Source organism: Plectropomus leopardus, chromosome 11, assembly GCF_008729295.1.
Source record: "Plectropomus leopardus isolate mb chromosome 11, YSFRI_Pleo_2.0, whole genome shotgun sequence".
In the NCBI taxonomy this organism is placed as follows: domain Eukaryota; kingdom Metazoa; phylum Chordata; class Actinopteri; order Perciformes; family Serranidae; genus Plectropomus; species Plectropomus leopardus.
In genome coordinates, this window is record NC_056473.1 from 12,304,584 (window position 1) to 12,327,320 (window position 22,737).

Genomic DNA, 22,737 nt, shown 5'->3' on the forward strand with positions numbered 1-22,737 from the left:
CATTTAGCATAGTAAATCACTCACCAATAGATGCAGCGTTTGTCCAGTTGCATGTTGTTTTTGTTTATTTTAACAAAAGTGGAGATTTTTATACTAGGGGTGATCAACCCTGGGCACACGTGCCACTGATGGCACACCATAGCTTCACTAATGGTACAGTAGCAATAAACAGTCTATGCAACAGAGTGCTTTGAGATGTTCAAGTGCAAGATTTCTCGAACATTAATTGATTTGCTGTAGCCAACCAGAGTAAAAACATCTGTGGCCACACACTGCAGCAGAACTTTTAAACTCTGTTATCTTCATTGAGAAAAACTCACATATGGATAGGTTATATGATGAAATATCAGCACACACAAAAGCACTGACTGTTAAAGTTGGTTTGAAGCTGTGAAAAAAAGCTCAAAATTGTTAGAATTGAATGAATTTATCTATATAAACTATGCGAGGACACATTTTAATCAACATTTGTTGGGTATGCTTTAAAATTGACATGCATCATTTTGTGTTTGTGATGCTTCCTATTGCAAATAGGGATGTTGCTTTTCTTTTCTTTTTTCTCCAGTGTTTTCTTGTGGCTGTCTGCACTTCTTCACAAACAGAAAGACAAAAAATAAAAGACAGAAAAACAAAATATAGGAAACTATAGAAAATTTATTGACATGCAAGTGAGTCCTACTATTTCTAGCCCCCATCCAAACCAAAATTAATATTAAATTTAACCCACCTCCTCACCAATGTGCCCCTTAAACAATGTTAGTCCCAAACATAGCTCATCTCTATACGCTCGTCTCACAGACAACATGTAATGTTACAGTAGCTGAAGTAACTCTTACAAAAAAGAGCATAACGTCATCCCATTCCAGAATAATTAAATAAGTCTTTAAAAAATTAATAATAATAATAATAATAATAATTATTTATTATTATTATTATTATTATTATTATTATTATTATTATTATTATTATTATTATTATTATTATTATTATTATTATTGTTGTTTGTTGTTGTTGTTGTTGTTATTATTATTATTACTATTATAAACAAATATGGTCTTAGATTATTTTCTTCTGAGTGGGTGCATTTAAAGCTATCTAGTTTTGTTTTGTTTTTTTGGGGTTTTTTTTTTTAAATTACTTTGTTCTCCAGGTGCCACCTTGCACTCCTCCTCACCATGCAGAAAGTGACTGAGCACACCTGTGTTTAATCTGCTCATCAGGCACATGGAGCATATAAGGACTGGAGAGGCCAACTGTCTGTGCCTGTGGGCCAGTGTGGCAGTGTGGCAAATGTGCGTTCGATAGAAGACTGAAGAAACTAGATGTATTGTACCTGAATCAGCGATCAATTGTTACTCCTTCTTGGAGAGAGAGTGTTAAACTTTTGGTTGTTTGTTTAAAATGACTTCAGTAATAAGTGTTGCATTTTAGTGATGATTTCTTTGCTTTTAAACAAAGTACTTTTTTAAAACTTTTCTGGGAAAAACATTTTTGTAAATCACCACTTCTGTTTATACACTCACTTCCGCTTCCCTTTTTTCCTTTTTCCCAAGTTATTTATTCATTGTTACTCCCTTCATCTGCTGAGCCTGACTGGGGAACGTAACATAATCCATTTTTTCACCCAGTTAAAGAAGAAAGAATGAAAATGCCTCCTTCAAGAATCAAATCAAGTGTGATGAGAAGCTTGGTAACAAACGATGGTGATGAAAGAAAAGAAAGAGAAAGTGACAAAATTAAATAGAACCAGGATTATCTCAAGTGGGAAACACATGCAGACAACTGTTAAAGTGTCGTTTGGACCTCACACACAGACAAAGGCCGTCCAACACCTCAGCTGCTTATTGACATGAAGGTGTAACAGCCAGGAGCTGGTGGTCATGATATCCAGAGGTGTACAAAACCCCCAGAGGAAATTAAATCCTTTTGCCACCACAAAGTGAAAAGAAGGGAGGAAACAGACTGTTGAGTGTCATCCTCCTGTCTGATTTCTTTTCTAATTTCAGTTTTATAGGAAAAGTCAACACATGAAGCACTGAGTTTACAAGAAGACAAAGTTTCACACGTGGAGTCCAGACTGGCTTGTTTTCCAGCAGTGAAAGTAGTTTCCCCTGTTCACACTATTAGCTGTAAGAGAGTTTCACTCTTCACAGTTTCACCAGGAGATGTCACATTTTATTGTTTTGGAAATCTAGAAAATGTTTCTGGAAAAGTTTCTTAGGCAATGTGGCAATCAATCCAAGGTTAGAGTTCAGTTCTTTATGTTATACTTAGTCTTATATTTGTCTTGATTTCTTTCAAAAACACAGAAAGCAGATAATGAGAAACTTAAAAAATGACCCAAAAATTAGCAAGAAAGTAGTAAAAAGATTTTTTTTACTTATACTTGATACTTATGATTTCTCATTATTGTAAAAAATATTCTGATGATTCTCTCTTTTTTTAAGAACATTTTTTCATGTTATTTTCTCTTTACCTTTTACTGTTTTTTTTTTTTTTTGCAATTTGCAGGACATTTCATGCAAAGTTGCTGTCTTTTTTTTTTTTTTTAAAGAAATTAAATCAATTTGCTGAGGATTCAAAGGTTTAAATGCTTGTGGAAGGTATCTGAATGCCACACAGGAAAACGTATGGAAATATAGATTGCAAAGATGGCATCATTCCCTGAATGATTTATTATAGTGTCATGTAACTACAATTGTGCACGAGTTGGTATGGTTTTGAATTTAAGGATATTGGGTTCTATTTATGGTGCTTAAAACTTTTAAATAAAATAAGAAAATATTTTTAAAAGAAAATAAAGAAAAACCAAAGCCTGGTGTATGTGATATGATAAAGAATGATGGATATAGGCTGGATATAGGCAATACTACAGTATTTTAATATTCAGGTCTTGGGTTCAAACCCCAAAATCTTTATGCCATTTGATTTTTGTCCAGCACGATCAACATCAATCCCAAACCTAGTGAGGGAGGCAACAGATGGAGAGACGTTTGCATTCCGGAGCAGTTGGAGAGAACGAGACACCAGATGCTTTGCTTTTATTTTTACGTGTTCGTTTGGTCATTTGGATGTATGGTAGCCCAAGCAGGACAAAGAGCCAAGGCCAAATATCTTGGCTTTGTTGGGATAACAGCTGGGAGGAACAAACCAGGAAGTCACTCCACTTCATTAAAGACCCAGCAGGAGAGCAGAAGAGCTTTTCTATCTCTCCTCCCACTCTCTCCATCACTCCACTCCTCCCTCCTGTCTGTCATTACTTACACATAATACATGCCTTCTTTCACCAGTGCTGTCTAGAAGCAGTACATGAAAATATGAATCCATTCTTTGTAATTTTTTCTATTTTCACATATTTGTTTTTCTATAAATCCGTCCTGTCGTTATCAGTAACATCTAATACATGCACGTGTCATGACATTGTACCTGATATTCATGGGCAGATAATAAGACAATGGGCCCCTGGGCACAGATTTGCAAAAAGCCACACAGGACACACAGACCTTGTCCTGGTTTTACCTCTTATTTTTGAATGTTGTTTTGCATGTTCTAGGGGTTTTGTTACTCTTTGTGGTAATCTTGTGTTTGGTCATTTTGTGTCTCTGTGAGGTAATTTTGCAATAATAATAATTGTAATAATAATGTAGGCTATAATATTCTTTATTTATATAGCCCTTGTCAAAACATAAAATAGAGTTCAAAGAGCAGGAAGAGAAACCAATCAATAACATTTAGGGATTTAAAAACAGTAAATTTGTGTCTCTTAGATCATTTTGTGTATTTTCTGTTGTTTTTGTCTCTTGTACATCATTTTGTGCCTTTTGTTTTTGTCAATTTTGTCTATTTTAGGTAATTTTGACATTATCTTGTGTCTTCTCTTTGTTTGTTTGTTTGTTTGTTTGTTTAGGTCATTTGGGGTCTCTTTGAGATCAATTTTTGACTTTTTGGTTCTTGTCTCTTCTGGGTCATTTTGTGTCACTGTGACATCATTTTGTGATGGGGTTGTAAGAGGAGATGACATGCAGCAAAGGGCCGAGGTTGAAATCAAACTTATGGCTGCTGCAGCAGGAACATAGCTGTTGTACATGGGGTGCCCGCTTCACTAGTTGCTCCACTGGGAGCCCCACAAATGTTATTTTATAACACTTTGTACATGCTGTAAATTTAAGCGTTTCATATCTTTATACTTTACATCCCTAACAGCTATCTTACCAGTTGTCTTGTTTGTGTGTGTGTTTTGTGACTTCTAAGCTCTACTTATCTGATCCTCCTACAGTGTGAAAGTGTCCCTCAGTGCTCTTTAGTAACAGCCACACTAATCTCATCGACAGTGGATCCCTGCAAAGCTGCAGCTTTACAGTCGCAATGACTGATCAACTGCATCAGATCACCGTCTTAAAAAGTGACTGTATGAGTAATATCATAGTTTAGGACCAGTTTGGTTCTTTTCTCTTCTCCCTCTCACCCTCATCTGACTAATGTCCTGCAGATATGATCTCACTTTATGGAAATACACCACTGCACAGTCATTACCAAGCAGCAGTAGTGTCCAAAAACAAACACTGACCCACACACGCACATGTCATGGCTTTTTGGCATCACTCCCTCCATCAGTAGTAGCCGCTCACTTCATGATTTGCTCCTTCAGTGAGTGATGGACAGATCCCCCCTCAGCACCACAAAAGAAAACACCTGTTTGAATCTGCGTAATCCTCGCCAGCGGCCCTGCTCTTGGGGCTCTCGGGGGCCCCAACTAATCCGCACAAGGGCACCAGGCCAAGGCCAGGACAGATTAGACCCCCAAAATCCATCTATCCATCCATGCACACACACCTCCGAGTCTGCCCCCTATAAGGAGTGTTTGAAACGGCCCCTTAATCCTTGGACTCGGCGGAGCCCTCCACCCAGCACACAGCCGCCTTCCCCATCAGCACAAACCTAATCTCCATGCATCCCCTTCGTACACACTCACAGACCTGGTCGAGCCCAGCCCAGCACTCACTTACCCCCCTCCTCCACCTCCTTTTCCCTCCCCCGGTGAGGCTGAAAGCCCATTGATTTGTTGATTTCTCTTCTTTTGTCTGCGGCCGGCCGACTGTTAACGGGACATCCAGGGTCCGGGGCCCAGTGCCAGGACTTTTGGCATGGGAGATTAAGGTCCTGATCTGGGCATCTGTCGCTGCCCAGTCCCCCTTCTCCCTTGTGGCTCTGAGAGAAGCCTTTCCTTCAGTCATGTTCAATGCAAATGTGTTGCTTTAGCTGTTACTTATCCAAGAGGAGATAAGATTTGCAAGAAGAGCGTGCAGTTTGGAGATAAAAAAACATGATGTAAAGATCAGATAAGATTACACATTAGTTCACATTATTACACATAGTAAGTATAAATATTGTACACTTCAGTAGTACATTCTGATTTTGCACACGTGATGATTGCAAACTGAATGTTTTGAAAATAGTTTGACAAAAAAAGCTGGACTAATTATACACTCAAGACACACACACACACACACACACACAGAAATGCACGTAACATATGGGGACACATACACAAAAACAGATTAATGCAATGTTCATACAGAACACACACTTAAGCAGACTCATACAAAAGCTATAACAGGAATTAGAATCCATTCTGACAGTGAAAATCTGCAAAAGTCAAAACATATTTACATGAAGATGTCCTAAGATCATTTAGTTTATGAATAGGACAGGACCTCCAGATGATGTTGATTATAAAAGGAACATCAACACTAGAATTAACAAGAAAGTAAATCTTAAATATTCTTCAACACCATGATTATCAGAAATTCAAGTTCAAGTTAATAATGATCACATCTAAGCAACAAATGAGTAGAATAAAAACAATAGTTTGTTTGCTTATTTGTACATTTATTTATGTATTTGCTTATTGTTTTCTTATTTATTTCACTGTATGTGATCATTACTTGACAATAACAACAAGCAGTTACTTAACGTTTTTTTGTATAACCATGTCAGTAGAGGTAAATGTGGGTTAAAAAAAAAGTCTTAATATTTTAGCTGTGTTAACTTCTGCTCAAAGACCAGCTTTACATCCAACATTGTCTCAATGACAACTATAACACTTATTAGATTGTAATATAATATATTTGAATATAAACAAAATAATATTTAAACTGTCTAGATAAAGCTACCTTAAAACATCACAGAACACATGAAATGTGTATAAAAATTCATAAAAGTATCCATAATTAGACTAAGTGACACCTTAAACCCAAGTTTACTTGGACTGTGTCTCCATCTAGTGGTGAAATACTACATGCAAGTTTTGTAATACATGGATGATAGGCTATCAAACAAACCCATTTGATATTGTGCTTACAAAATTAACTTGAACATAAAGTCACAATAAACGAACAACCTGCAAGCCAGCACTCAGGGGGAATATGGAAACATGTGTAAACATGTTTGGAGAATATAATGTGTTCTACTGAGGACATGCAGTTATAAGTTATGTTTTGCAATTAAAGATATTTTAACTCTTTTAATTTTGTCTCATGGAACATACTGTAGCCCATGTAGAGTTTATCACTTTGTAGCTTCTTTTGGGGTTGAATTCATTATTACCTTCTTTGATGCATTTTTCTTCCCATTTCTAAACTATTTTGCGTAGGAGAGTATTTCTTGAGTTGCATATTAGGAGATAAGGCTCGCAGAATCAGTTACGTCATGAATCATCTTTTGAAACCCATTTTACGTGATGGCGTCTTTTTTTAAATTTCCTTTAATTTTGTGATAGCATTGCTTTTATTGCTTATGTCGCCTTAGGTCTTTATATTTTTATTAATTTATATAAAATTTTTTGGTTATGCATCTTATATTTTTTGTCCTCTTGTTTTAACATTTTCCGTAACTCTGCCTTAGTTTTGCTCATGTTCAGTAGGACTGTTTGTCTTTCTGTTGTTATGCCTTCTGAGAATCCCGTTCCGGCTTTTGCTTTGATAGTCAAAGCACTGTTTTACAAGAGCAACTATGAACTGTCACAAGTGGAGTGACCGAAAATATGTTGATGCTTACAGCACCATCTGGTGGTTAAAATGCTTGATGATGCTTGTTTGTAGACATTTATGAGGCATAATCATTAAAAAACAGCAATACATTAATAGACCATAAACATCTAAAATATATTGATCTAATTCAAACAACACAAGGTATTTGGGTGAAACAGAATGGAATCACAAGGACAAGTTTTGCATTATATGGCTTTTATTGAATAAGGCACATGGTGGTTTATAATGACTTTTGAGTAAACTTTATAAGATAAAAAGTTAAAAACTTTTAAATAGCATAACATTGTCATGGTCCTTTTAAATGTTTTAGGTGTTTAAAGATTTAAGGTGTCTTAAAGTGTCATATTATAGCTAGAGCACTGTACGGTTATAAAAATGGCACTGCTCATCACCAGTGAATCACCACTATGACTATGAGCTATTTTTTCAACAACACCACTTTAACTCATACACATCCAGCCATCAGCAATAAAGCTACGACTTATAACTACTTTAAACAGAATGTGCGTATTTTGCTGTCAGAGATGCAGCATCCTGAAGATATGTTTAAATTTACATTCAAAAACATGATTGAAGGAGCCCCTTAAGAGAGGAAAATGTGATATTTCCATTTTCATATCAAATTTCATGGTTACTAAAAAATGTATTAAAACTTTTCTGATATTTGAAAAAGTTAAAATACCTGAGGAGCACTGTTAAAACAAATAAAAAAAAGTCAATATGTATTGTATAGTGTGCATAAAAAAAGATGCATTGCCACGCAGCTCAATGTGAACTTCAAGATGAAAAAGATTTTCAAACGCTGAGAATCTTGACTTGACCGACTAATTGGAGATGAGATTGTCACATGGAAGCAGCTGGCTGACACCAACTCTCTTACCACATTCATTCTGCAGGAATAAAATAGAAAAAATGGAGTTGTATTAGCATAATCTCAAAGCCTTTTTCCTTAAAGCAAAAGACGGACATTTTAGGAAATATGCTTATTTGTTTGCTGAGAGTTTGATTAAAATATTGATATTACTCTTATATCTGTACTTTGAGGCGACCACCCGCAGCCACTCAACTTAGCTTTTTACTTATCAAAGGACCAGACATGAGAGTATTATAAGTCTTGTCATTTATATTTCAGACCCTGATGAGTTAGTTCTTTTTCTTGCCGCACTTACCATGTAGTTGACGACATTGATGTGATAGGGGATCCCACCCATCTGATCACACTTCTTCATGTTTGCCCTCTCTGGATCTCCAGCAGCCAAAACAGGAGTGCTGGGATCAGCCTATGACAAAAAGCAGCAACAACCAAATGAAGCTCAGAGAAATTAAACAGATAGTTTGCATCTTCTGAAGTTGGCTCCCTTGGTCAGCAAGCCTAAACCCTTGCTAACTCAGTGGAGTCTGGTGCCTTTGACGAGAGCATAGATGGGTCTAAATGCTTTCAGCATTAATACAAAGCATGTTTAATCAAAACTGAAACATTCAATATTATATACAGTAGGTTCCCAGCAACTTTCTTTTTACAAAGTCAAGTGACAATTTAAAAAATAAATAAAAATAGCTTCCTGAAGTTTTACAAAGTAAAAGTTCCTCCCATGCTGACACTGTCTTACCACTGTTGATAATCTGCTGATAATCTGTCGACCCCTAATAAAAAGATTCTAAATATAACATACACCTCAACTGTTATTGATTTTTTTAGATGGTTGAAATATGCTTTGTTGCGGACCTTGTCCACAGCAGTATAGTCATTGCTTTTATGGCTGCACTCCTGCCTGCTTCTCCAAACCGCCACCTACTACATCTAATACACTAACTACAGATAGGCACCTGATATTACTGCACTTCAAAAGATCTGAACTGATCTCTTTAATATGCTTTGTTTATTTATTTATCTAAGCAGACTGAGCAGACTGAGCAGGTTGCAATCATTGTCATACATCATACATATTTTTCCCCTTATTAGACTGTATATCATATACAGAGTCCGCATACACTGCGGCAGCAGGATCTACTCACAGGTTCCATCCCTCTCTGGATGGACAGCAGGTCTGACATCCTGTCAGGGAACCCAGGAGCAAAGTTATCTGGGTTGATCGCAACGAAGCACTGACCCTGAAAACACAAAATAAGTGATAACACTGTGAACTGACCCAGTATAAACAGTACAGAGAGCTGCGACGTGACCTAATTAGGCCTACGTCCGACTCATTGATTGTGCTTATCTTTTAGATAACAGTGGCTGTCAAAGACTGTGTTTCAGCATGTCTGCTACCTCTCTTGTGCATTCACTAATGTATCTCCTCAAGAATTAGAATTTACAATGTCAAAGTCATTAAATAGTCATAAATTAGAATTGGTGAGGTCTTAATTGCCAAAAACATTTTAGCTGATTTCATGTATCTATCTTTTAAAATCCTTTAGTCAAAATGAGTCGAGCTGTTGTGAGTCAAAGTCCAGATTTCTGATGTTGCAAATCTTCAAACCTACCTCTGAACCTTTTTACTTTATGCACTTACCTGTTGGCAAAATGTAGATGAACCTAACCAACTCTTACAACCGTTTTATTACGTAAAGCCGAACTCTGCACAGGACCTAATACTTACTAATATAACCACCTGCTTTGTATAAAAATACAAAATTGGGTTAAAATGGTCTTGAAAAAGGTCTTAAAAACTAAATTTAAGAGTCATATACATGTAGACAATCTTATTATCAGTTAAGGAAGTTTTTTTGTCCTGCTGCTAGTTAACTGGGCATTAATTCCATGAGTAAGCAGTTTGTTTAGGGTAACTGCTCAGTAACAAGTAACACTAACTCTTGGTGTTTTTGACACTTTGACTAGAGGAATATAAAACTTGAATTAAGTTGAAAGTTTTAAACCTACTAAAATGCTGCAAAGAGCCGCATTTATATATTTTAATGGACATGACCTTTGTTGCTTTGCATTTGTATTACTTCTGGCATCTTTAAGTGAGTTAACCTTAAAGTTGACTGGAGTCAGTTAAAATAAAATCCACTGGTTTGCTAATTTAGATCTTTTATCTTCCACTTCAGACATAAAAATGCAGCTATGAGTTACAGGTTAGTGACTTTTTCCCCATTTCTCAGACATTTCACAGACAATAACAGGACAAGGGTCACATCTTTTTTTTTAAGTTGGGGTCAGTATGTTCTCTAACACAACACACCACAAGCCAAAATAAATAAATAGCATACCAGGTCAGCAACACGGTCTGTTACTTTCCACGTGCGGATGTGTTTGCTGTACTGGGCACCAGCCAAGATACCACAAAACACCTCCACCATCATTCCCAGACCGTAGCCTTTGTAACCTCCTGAGGACGACAGCAAGGACATCACAGGAAACACAAACATCAGTTACTTCATGAAGAGAGAGGATGAATGAAAAAAATAGCTTATCATGTATTATAAACAATCAGCTGACAGCAAAGAGAAAGACAGAGTGCTCCCACATAGTGTCTCATCCCACCGTGTCCATTCACCTCCCATCTCACTATTACAACCTGAAAACCTGCTGCCTGAAAAACTTCCCTCTTAAATCATATCTTTAACTACTTTTTATTGAGAACCATAAGGGTCATGTGGTTAAGAATAAGATGTAAAAATGTGTGCACAAGAACCTCTCTCTCTCCAGATTAGTAAACTAAAAGGGGAAAAATATTTGGTGAGCTCAGTTACAATAAGTTCCGAAACAAAGTTAAGAGATGTGTATCTTATGTGTGCGCCCTATTTAAATCATGTTGTGTCTTCTGTCTCAATGTAGATGTTTTTGTGGGTCCGTGAACACAGCGCAGGCGAAACTCTTTTAATCCGTACGAGCAGTTCAGATCAATCAATGGATGAGAGGAGCAGCAGCTAAAGAACAGTCAAGCTCCAAAAATATAAAAATCAATATGCGGTGGCAGATATTTTATATTATATTTTATTTTATCGTGGTGTGCTGCCACAAATAAGTGAATGAGTGGGAAACCCTGCAGAGTACTGTATAGTTCCTCCTTGATAATTACACAAAGCATACATGAGGATAAAGCAGGACAGGAGAGTGGTCTCAAGATGATTTTTTTATGAGAGCAAAATGTCTGTAACCTAACCGAAGACAGAACGATATAACTTCAATATGATATTTCACTGACATGCAAACAGAATGAAAAATAGGAACTAAACATGAGCAGGAGTTTTCACTCCCTGTGCAGACTTTTATCAGCAGGTTTCTGACCTGTTGCTTCACTGCCACCGATGGGCACCAGTCCTCCTCCATTCAGAACTTTCTTAGGGTCAGTGACCAGCTTGCCCTTGGCGTCACAGCCCCAGCCCTCTGGGATAGGGTCTCCACGCCGCTCATGGAGCTCCACCTGTGCACATAAAATGCAGGGATATTAAGTATGTTTACATTCACAAAATATTCTGTTTTTTGCCCTTATTCTGAAAAAGATAATACTCCTACTAAGCTGTTTACATGGTAAATGAAAATGAATATTCCACTAACTCTCCCGTTTACATGGAAACTTGTTGAACTCTTTCCTTCACCTTCTTAATAAGGTTTGTGCTGAAATTTTTGCACATATCCAAAAACCTGTTGAAAGCTTATCCTTACAACCAGAAATGTGGTAGTTTCTTTTACATGCATCTCTACCCTACACCTTTGCAAACTGTTGGCTAGTGGGTTTGTGCACAACATGTCCATGACAATGCACAGAGCCGACTTTAAATAAACGAGAGGCCCTGAGTCTCAAACTGCGGTTAAAACTGCAGTTGAGACGCTTATTCCGAATTGGGTGTGTACATGCCCAAATACTGCTCCTAAAACCCAAATATTATAACACAGCCCACATATCTTAAACAGAAAATGCTAAATTCAGAAAACGTCCTGATTTGGAATATCTAAACAGAATATGATATATATATATATGTATATGTGTGTGTGTGTGTGTGTGTATATATATATATATATAACTGCATATATATAACCGCAGTGACAAAGTACTTGATGAGTGCACATTGTATTATAAATAAACAGCAGTGTGCACCAGCTGTGTGTAACTCACCTAGTTAATTTGTGATTTATGCATTACTACAATAGAAGCAGTTGCACTACAGTGTTAAGTACAGTTATGGTGTTGAATAATGGCTAGAGAAGTATTTCTACAGGATGTTATGTTGTCACAGTAAAGTTGACCTTTGACCTTTTGGGTATAAAATGTCATCACTTCAACATTTTATCCTATTCGGCTGTATGAAATTTTGTCATAATTCAACAACACAACACAACAATTCCTGACTTAAGGCCAAAAGCATGTTCTGTGACATCATAGTGTTTTTAACCTTGTTTACCAAAATCTAATCAGCTCAGCCAAAAAAATCTATTCTCATTTTGAATAGCTATCTAGAGCCGGGATCAAACTTCCTTGGTGCAGGTAATATCTCTTGCCAATGAGGACAGTATAAACCTGATCTCACCTTTCCGAGTGCTACTGCTGATGTGGCCATGTCCAGAACAAAGCTGTCTCCATCTTTAGCAGGAGCTGCCACGCTGAGGGGGTTGGTGCCCAAAGTGCACTACAAACAGAAAGTTCACAGTATTAGAATGAGACAAACGGCTTGTTTATTGTGTACAGTTTATTCTGTCACATATATAAAACATTTACCTCTGTGCCACGTGTGGGAACCACGAGTGGGGATGTGTTGGTAAATGACATGCCCTGTGGTGGTCAGATAATTATTAGTCAATTAAAACCATTTGGAAAAACAGCACATTCAATTCCATTGTTTAAAGGGGCCACATGTAGAAACATGGCAGTGCAACATGGCAGGTCATTGTCCTCCCTGGACAACGACCGGCTCCCTTTGTAGATGGTAAGGTAACAAGAATGCAGTGTGTCTTATTTTCAGGGGATTATACACTAAAGAAAACATACAGATATTAAATTCCATTATATTCCATTTCTGGCAATATGTCTCCCTAAATCCTACACAGTGGACTTTTAAGGAAGGGAATACTGTATATTCATTGAGGCAGATAAACCTTTCACTTACAATCATGTTTTCCTTCAGAGCTTGCATTGCGTAGTATCCGGCAATACCGTAGTGGTTGGAACCTAAGAAAGAAAAGTGCCATACAATGAATATATATTTCAATTGTTTTTATTTGTTCAGAATGGTTGACCATTTTAATAAAATTCCTCTTTAATGAACAACCAAAACCTTCTTAATCAGCACTTTCTCCTCTCTGAAGTAAATCCTTTTAGTTCGCATGCAAGCCCTTTGCAGTCATCACACACCACAGTGGTTTTGGTTTCTCTTCTTTCTCACTTGATTACCTGTTATAAAACACTCTCCTCTCTGCACCCTACTAATATTTCAACAATGGAAGATAATCCCTTTATGATGCTGAACGCAAGTTCAATCAAATACACACCTGCATTTGAAACCTGAGCATGCCAGTGTGAAACATCAATACACAGAAAACCAGAACACCTGCATGCATCATACAGTGTGCGTTTTGATAATGGGACCAGCACAGCAATTGTGCATCTTTCAAGTTTTTCAACTATTCACCTACAATTACAGCTGCAGCATCAGGATGCTCAGACTCACCTTTTGCCACCACCCAGCCAATGCCACATTCTTTTGCCTTCTTAATGGCGAGATTCATGCAGAAGTTTCCCACCACAGGGCCCAGGAGATTCTTCCCATCCACAAGCGCTGTGGCTGCACTCTCCTTCTCTACCACCGGCTCACCGTCCTTGGCACAGATTTTTGTCTCGATGTCCTTTACATACATGTCTGTGGCAGAGCACAGAGCAGTGAGGACAAGTGATGGCCGTAATAAATACGACAATAAATAAATACGACACAAAAATGTACAAATTCAGGAGCTGAAGGCTACCTGAGAGATTTGTTTTGTAGACATAAAATTCAACTCAAATAAATTCCTGAAATAAATTCTAACTGATAAAATAAGATTAGATCTTTAAAGGACAAAATAAATACAACTGAAAACACTTTTATGTTTCGCTTATTAGTGTCAGGGTTCAGCCACTGTTTTTCTTCTTTGCCACTAAAATTGTTCTGCCACCTTTAAATCAAACATGCAGATTAAGCGATATACTTTCAGCGCCTCACTGACCCATCCTGTTGAGTCCATGGCTGTAGTGGCCCCTGTGGTCCCCCTCCACCAGCACCTCAGCCAGGCTGCGGGCGTGATGCGGCTTGGTGCCTACAGCAGTCATACACCTCTCGATGAAGGCCTGCACCTCCGCCTTGCTGATCAGACATCTGCAGAGAGGAAAAGTTTAAAATCTGATGATAATGTCCTCAAATATGCATTTTTTAAAGTCATTAGTCAAGGTATGTCTTAAAAAAAACAAAAAAAATTGACATAATGATGCAACAATTAATTATTTCAATTGTTGATTATTTTCTTGATTAACCGATTAGTTGTTTGAATTGTATAAAATGGCAGAAATGGCTAGAAATGTCAATCAGTATTTCCCAAAGCTCAGGAAGATGTCTTGTTTTGTTCACAACCAAAAGATATTCGGTTTACTGCCATATAGAGAAGTGAAGAAAGAAAAAGTACTCAAATTTAGGAAGCTGGAATCAGAGGATTTTCACTTTTTTTCTTAAAAAAAACTTAAGTTGATTTATTAATTATCAAAGCAGTTTGTGATTCATTTAATGATTGGCAACTAATTGGATAAATCATAGCAGATCTTCTTTTAACACTGGATATTGCAGCTTGTAGAAATTAGGAAGAGCAAAACATGATGATGATGATGTTACTTCAAACTAATAATTCTGAGAAATAACCCTTGGGTAATGTTGTTTTTAACTGCAATATGAGACATTTTTGTTTCATTAAAATGTTATTTGCATATTGGCTACTACATGACATTAAACACTGACAAAAACCTGTGTTGTGGTTGGTTAATGAGTATGATGATAGGTTGTTTGTCATCCTGTTGTGATATTCATTCAGTCCGTCTGTCCTAATGGAGCTGCAAAGCAAATATGACTTTAGCAATTCAAAGCCAGTTACAAGGAATCAACACATCATAATCATTTTCAACTGTTTGTTCTTTTCTTAAAACAAAACAAAGTCTGACTTTTGGCCTAAAAAGTAAAGGTAATCCAAACCTACAACATTGGATGAACCATTTTGCCTTACATTTAATAGGATTTGTCATCCTGGACAGCTCCACGCTAATTCAAAGTGTGAAGTCCATCTTTGGAACAGTGATTACACAACTCGTAACCACATAGATGACGCAGGTCATGACAGTAAAGCTCTGCTGCCATTGCATTATACTGTCACTGAAAGTACTGCAGAAGAAAATCTAACAGAAAATCCCAATAAACAAAGCTTCAAACTCCCCATTGGCTTTGGAAAGCAGTTCTGAGTGTGTGAATATAAAAAAACGGCATGACTTTGTGTACACATGATGTTTTGGAAAAAAATGTCATGCTAGACACAGTGGAGTCACTGTTTCTGTTTCTGTCACTGTTTAAGTCATGTGCATGAAAACCCTCAGGGGAACTGCAATAATTGCACAGTTAGTTTAACAGTGTGAAAGATGTGTTGAATACAGAGCAAGGACACTGACTTAAGCATTAAAAACTAAAAGTAGCTCTTATTATGTCTTAACTTAAAACTTTTCAAGGAGATAAAGAATAAAATTATGAAATTACTTTTTTGCACTTCCTACAATGTTCTACGCATGATCACATATGAATTCAAGCGTCACATGTTTGTCTAAAGGAACAGCATATGGTCCCTTAATCAGCACCAGATGCAAAAAATTACATCACATGTGTTTATTCCCACAAACAGTAAAAACTGTTTGTGGGAATAAACACTCTGCAAAACAGAAAAGATGCATGAGGATTTGCCTCTCAACTCTTTCTTCTGCTATACAGGAAACCTTGTATTTAACACACTAAATGTTAAACACTGTATGCTTACTCAACCAAGCAACAATTTCTGAGCACAGATTACAGAGACAAAATAAAGATAATACACTTTTAAGGTGTAAAAAAATCCAGACTGTCACTGGTTAAAGTGAAGTGAAGAAAACTTTTCTGTGACGGATTAATATCAAGTCAATTTACTTGTATTCTCTGTAAATTCCAGTTATAAACAAACTAGTTCACTGGAAAATTCAAAAATAGTTTCCCAGGAATTGAACCACAAATGTTGCAACTCACTGGAATAAATCATATTATGGGTACCTAATAAGAGCCAGATTAAAATCATGCTTTTATTTAAACCAGCAGAAGATATCTTTCGTGTGTCTCAGAGTTTTTTCTGGTCTGTAATGCTTAACACATTGCGCCCTACTTCCTGTCTTCCATCTCTATTGTCCTTCTCATTCTCTACTCCTTCCCTTGTTTCCTTCATTGTGCTTTGTGGTATTCACTGGTTTATGAGCGGAAAGTTTTGGAATGAACCATAATTGGGTCCAGATATGGGCTGTGGGTGAGCTGGCTCTGTCTGGTGATTGGACGATTCTCAGTTCCTCTCCAAAGTAACATTGTGTTCTGTTCAGACAGCTTTGTACAAAACACAATTAATGGAAATGATTATCTGCATCTCAGAGAGTTGTGTTTGGGAGTTTATTGAATGATTAATCTCCTTTCAGCTAGGTAACTGAAACTGAGGCAATTAAAACTACAGCAAAAGATCCACTATCCACCTTTTAGGTGTAGCACCTGGTTACAGTTTTTGCCAGAGTGTCCAAACCGTGAGTCAGATAATTTAACTGTTTACACATGGACTTAAATCTGATAATTTGAATTTTAAAATTCTTGAAACTTGTTCAAGACATCACCCTTTTCGACATTTAGGATTAGCCTCAATTAAGATTAGTTGTGAGGACAATTTGTGAAATTTGATCGGCAGCTGTTATTCATGAAGAAACCTGCGTAAACCAAGTTGTGACACAAACAAGAACTCAAAGAGGACACTGTGTACACTCACAGCTCACAGCCTGCCAACCCCAGCTCCTCCCATCAGAAACTGCAACCAAAAGTCTGCTAGCTTTAGTTAAAATCCAGCAAAACTAGTACATTTCATCATCATGCTTACTGGGGAAGATAAGAAATTGTTGTATGCTGTACGAACTGTAAAGCCCCTCAAGGCAAATTTGTGAACAATGAAATCTGACTACATAAAATAACACATATAGTAATGCTTCTTTATTGAGGATAGAAGGTTTAGAATCAGAACAGGACTCCATCAGAGGTGGTGACCATTTATGCAAACTATTGGGATTTTTAAACTTGATGCAATGGTTTATCCTTGTTTAAATGAGCAAACTGATTACACAACCTTTCTTTAAAATGTAAAAAAATTTAAGAAAAAAAGATACCATTACAGACCAAGACAATATATTTATTGTTATTATCAATAACTTATTTATTTATTTAATTCTAATGCCTAAAAGATTAGCTATCCTGAACATCATAGAAGAGAGAAGGCAAACACACCAGCCTTATTTTTCTATTTTTTTATTGTATGTATTAGTACAGATCCAATTTAAATCATTTGAGAAATGGATTGATCTTTTTTATTTTCTCTATTTATTTATTCATTTATTTATTTATTTATTGTAGAAATGTTGTGGATGTAATTTTGAGGTTTATTTACCATTTTTGTGCAGGATTATTTCTGAAGACTTGTAGAGGCATGTCAATTTCAAAAATGGCTTCTCATTGTGATCCATTGCTGTCACCCACCTGCATTCACTTATCAATCAGGACTGGGTGACACCCTCTGCCAAGTTTGTAAATTGTTTGCTTGATTCTTGTTCACCCTTTTGCACCCTAGTGAAGACCTTGGGATCAAAAACGGTCTGTGTTTAAATGCATAATAGTTTTAACTCACTTCAAGTGCATTTTTTGTGTCTCAAGTGTGTTTTTTTCTTTTTCCTCACTTGATTTCTTTGGCCGGGAGGTAGGTGAAAAAATCAATACCACTCTTATGTCTGGGGCTGGGCGATATGGAGAAATAAACATTGTGTAGATAAGTAGCGTGTTGTTGCGGCCCCCCCATCAACTACAAACCACATCCTATGACAAACCCTCACATGCACACGCACACACACAACAGTTACACAATCACACACACACAACAGTTACACATGTTGATGTTATCCATGTCAAGGTTATTTTGGGTAAGTATTTATGCAATCAGTTTTTTTTTTTTTTTTTTTTTTTTTTTTTTTAATTAATTTTTTCTCTCTTTTTTACTTATTCATTTTCTTCCTGCTTCCACTGTTAATACTTTTGTAAATATTTGCAGCTATCATTATTGTAGTTAGCATTGTTGTCATCGTTTTTATTGTTGTTGTTGTTTTTGTTGTCTCTTGTGTCTTCCCCTCCCTTCTGTGTCCCCCAACCTCTCTCTTTTCTCTCTCCCTATCCACTCAAACGTTGTACTGTCCAGTAGCCTTGCCAATAAAATCTCAGCGCAGACTGCAACAGGAAGAAGTATATCAGACTCCTCCTTTGCAGAGCAAATCGGTTATGGCACCTCAAGGCACCCAGACCTCTCACACTGTGTGCCTAAGCTGCTGAACAGGACAGGTTAGAAAAAAGAAAAAAAAAAAAAAAAAAGATAAGTAGCGTGTTAGCTTTGCTTAGAATTAAGACTGAAAACGGGGGGAAACAGCAAGTCTTTCCCTCCCGAAAGTAATAAAATCCACCTTCAAAAACTTCTAAAGTTCACTTACTAACATAGAGTCTATTTTTTGTTTAAAACAGAAAACCCATTTTTATTGTTGTTGTTGTTGTGTACAGTTTAAACAAATAGATGAAAACTGTTAATTACTGGTCTAAAGAAATGCTGGTAGACCGATATCCTTACCCCTTGGACCAAATCAGACTAGTTGTTTCCCAGTGTTGCCAGTCTTTATGCAAAACCAGGAGTGTCCTAAGTTTTTTGAATGGGGGCCAGATTAGATATGTGAAAATGACTGGGGGCCAGCTGCTTCTTGCACCGTATGGGAGATTTAAAGAAAAGTCATATACAAATCAGACAAAGGTAACAGTTTCGTCTTTCTGTGATAAAATAGCCTATTCAGCCTTCCACCCGTCCTCCTCTACAAACTGTATGTCAGCGTATGTTTCCATCTTGAGATAAAGAAAAAATGCAAAGTGAACTTGCTTGGTTAACCAATATTGTGTGGTAGACCACATATTTGGAGAAACAATTGCTCCGCAAGCAACAATGCACGTCAAGCCAACATTCCTCTGACTCCAGCTACATGTTTACCATATTTATGTATAAAACTTCCCATCTATCTCTTGCCAATTCTTGTAAAGTGTAATTTCCAGTTCTTCCGAAAATATGGAACTATTTCAATTTTAATTGTTTTTAATTTTACCAATTTTAACGTAGGACCATACATGATTATTTGATTACTAAACAGCATGGACTACTGATGTCAAAAACACTTTGCAACCTATGCAAAACTTTAGTGAATCTAGACTATTTCGTAGTCAAATCTCTCCACTTTAGCACCAACACTACACATAACTTTTGACCTTTACCCTAGTTGCCATTCTACTGCAGCACCCCCTCCTTACGTGGACACACATAAACCATTACTGAGCCCTCTCTGGTATTTACAAAAGTATGATCACTAACATCTGCAAGGAGGCTGGACTCAAGTTAGAGGGTGGGGGTTAAAAAACACAGCAGCCCTAATGAAATCCAGAATGGAGCCCCTTTAGGTGTGGAGGAGGTCCCAGTGGACTCTTATGCAATGTCTTATGTAAGAAAGAGTTAAAAATCCTACGGTTTCCTACAGGTGGCAGAGAAATGAGGAAGGAGGCACAGATAAGGGAAAACTTTGACCAGGGTTGCATGATGAAAGTGTGACACCTTCCAGACAGCCAGTTCCAAAGAAAGTCAGCATGTGCCAAGGTCACACTGGGGGCCCCATAGTGTTTGTTTAGGTCTTACATACAGTAAATGCTATTTTGGAATTTCAAACATAGCTTAAAAAGTTGCCATTAACCATGCCATTTCTCCTTTACATACAGGAAGTAGGACTATACATATTTCTCCTCAAAAGCAAGACATGTAAATAAGAATCTGGCTTTGATTGAATTCTGTGTGGAGATTGCAAAGGATAGAAGGGGAGGTCAGCGCTCCCTTTACTGGTTCATGTTACAAGTATAATGGCACAAGTGCGTGCGAAAAAACGGGAGTTAACACTCTCCTTTAGAAAACAGATGTAATAGCTTTAAGTCTTGATGCTTTCATGACCTCTTCCAAAATCTATATCCCTATGAGAGAGAGAGAGAAGTTACATCATGTCACGTGAAGGAGGAGGTGACTTTGAAGATCCTCTTGAATGTCAGTAGGAGGGTGTGTGACTGTGTGCTCACTAGTCAGGTGATCATTGAACAATATGAAATCAGTTAGATGGGTGTACAAGGGAACGCACGCATCATCTACAGCCGTTAAATGTAAATCGATGTCTGGACATAAGTATACTTTATCAGTGGACTGTGCAGATTGATACTGTTTGATATGTATTCATTGTTTGGTTTCAATATATGTTCAAAAGGACTTTCTAGGAAGCAGTGTTTATACTGAGCAGATTATTCTACTGAAATTAATCAAATTGAGCTGAGATGTGATTTAAAAAAATGGCTTGGCCAGAGGTGGAAAGAGTCTAATACTTTAAAGAAAATCCCTCTAAAATTAGACATGAAACAACCTAAAGAACATTTTTATAGTAGCCATGGTGTCATTAGACCTAGGCAACTGAGGCTTTAGCCCCAAATGTTTGTATAAATGTTTGTACTCGTATTTGAATAAATGTACTCAATTACATTCCAACACTGGTAACACAAATACAAACATTTGTCTTTTGTAATGATAATACTCATAAAGTTAATTCCAATTAGTATTTCTCTCATCACAATTTAAAATTAATCTGGAAAGTTACAAAAGATGCAAGAAAGAATGCATAAAAAAGCAACAAAATATAGCCTGTTTACAATAAGTGTATTTCAATTTTGCAAAAAGTATGCTTTGCAGGCTGGTATAAAAATATTTAAATTTAATTTAACTTAATTTAATTTAATAAAGTAACTGTGCAATTTGCTGCATTAATTGCTTACAACCAAAAGTTGGAAGAAAAAAACGGCTACGGTGATTTTTGCACCGCACATGGTCAAGTCTACAGAGATGAAAGAAGTACTCCTCACTTTTACTTGAATAGAAGCAGCGGTGCCACAGTGGGGGAAGTACTCCATTACAAGCGTGCATTCAAAACCGTGTAAGCAGGAACTACTGCCAACTACACATACTTAAAAGTAAAAGTGCATGCAATAGAGAAATAAAGTCTTTGTGAATACAATGTATAAGTATAATAAATTAAAACGTTAAATTTCCTTACTTCACTTTGTTTCTCTCACTACTGCATTGCTCTGACTTATCATTCATACCATCAGGAAAAGTTTCCCTGTTAGTCTTCATTCCATTCAGCTCATTCAAGCGCTAATTGACTCTTTTTTTCTCGATCTCCTTTAATTGGACACCTCACCGACTCCTCACCTGCTCATGTTGACTGTCCGGCTTTGTGCTCCTTCAGGTCGATGGTGTTGCGGCTCTTATCTCTAGTGATCTGCTGGTGTCGATGATCCACGGAGACTCAGCCAACTTGCTCTTCAAGCCCAGCAGTATTTGGATTGGAAACGCCCAGCTTTGTCAGATCTATCAGGTATCCTGTGTGTCTGTCTGTGGGCGTGTCGGAGGAGAGGCTTGGTGGGGGGAGTTTCCCTGCGAGTCATCACACAGGCCCGCTCTGCCGGCGCAAGGTCGTGGGGCCCCAGGCGTTATGTAAATTTTGCATTTTGCTGCTTCAGTGTTTGACATGAGAGGTAACCCACCTTTGAAGAGCACATGTTGTACTGACGGTTATTGCCCCAGACAAAAATCTGACTGTCATATTCAAACAAGGACACGTCTACTGATTCTCCATAAAATTCTTCCATCTAAAGGAATGCTGTGCTTTTTTCCTTGTCCTTGAGATGTAATGCAATTGTATTGATTTGACTTTGCTAAACTGTAGGCTCTGCTTTGTTCAAATCATTACAAATAATTTGGATATACCAAGTGGTGGATAAAGTACCTGAAAGCCACAGATTTCTTACCAGAAAATGACTTTGGTAAAAGTTACCTATTAGAATATTACTTGATTTAAGTCTTTAAGTGTCTAGTTATTATAATTAACTTTTAAGTCAGAGCTACCTAAGTCTTAAAAATAAAAGTACAAGTAAATTCAGATAAAGAATTCAGAATTCTTGATTATGATGTTTATTTTGTCAGAACATGCACACCACCTTTATAAAAGGAGCATATAGTACACTTGAAGAAAAATTTGGTCTTTTACAGCTAAAAGGATTTAAAGGACAAAATCCAGTTCTTCTCTCCCAATCATCTGCCCATCCCTTCCTCCCTTTCTTTCCTATCTTAAGTAACTAAAATGCTTTGCGTAAATGTAGTGGAGTAAAACTGAAAGTTGACAGAAATATAAAATCTCAAGTAAAGCACAAACTCTCTGCAAAAAGTATTTTAAGGACTTTAACAAAATGTTATTACCTTGTGACATTACAGCACTGGATTTACCTAAATAATAATGACTTTCTCTCA

General features: G+C 37.0%; 1 protein-coding gene across 1 annotated transcript; it reads right to left on the reverse strand.

The window, feature by feature from the left end:
- Nucleotides 1-7,797: 7,797 nt before the first annotated feature.
- Nucleotides 7,798-21,776, reverse strand: LOC121950282 (uncharacterized oxidoreductase YjmC-like). The gene is made up of 11 exons (XM_042496226.1): nt 21,640-21,776; nt 14,197-14,345; nt 13,665-13,853; nt 13,104-13,165; nt 12,716-12,769; nt 12,528-12,626; nt 11,287-11,422; nt 10,266-10,384; nt 9,066-9,161; nt 8,219-8,329; nt 7,798-7,939 (listed from the first exon to the last, which is right to left on the reverse strand). Exons 1-11 carry the CDS (start codon nt 21,645-21,647, stop codon nt 7,874-7,876), a joined length of 1,089 nt encoding a protein of 362 aa, XP_042352160.1. The 5' UTR covers nt 21,648-21,776; the 3' UTR covers nt 7,798-7,873.
- Nucleotides 21,777-22,737: the final 961 nt, after the last annotated feature.

Coding starts and splice junctions, on each gene's coding strand:
- LOC121950282 (XM_042496226.1), bottom strand. Junction 13,854..14,196: donor CCATGGACTCAACAGGATGG/GTCAGTGAGGCG, acceptor GCTCTGCCACAG/ACATGTATGTAAAGGACATC. Junction 13,166..13,664: donor TGGCTGGGTGGTGGCAAAAG/GTGAGTCTGAGC, acceptor TTTCTTTCTTAG/GTTCCAACCACTACGGTATT.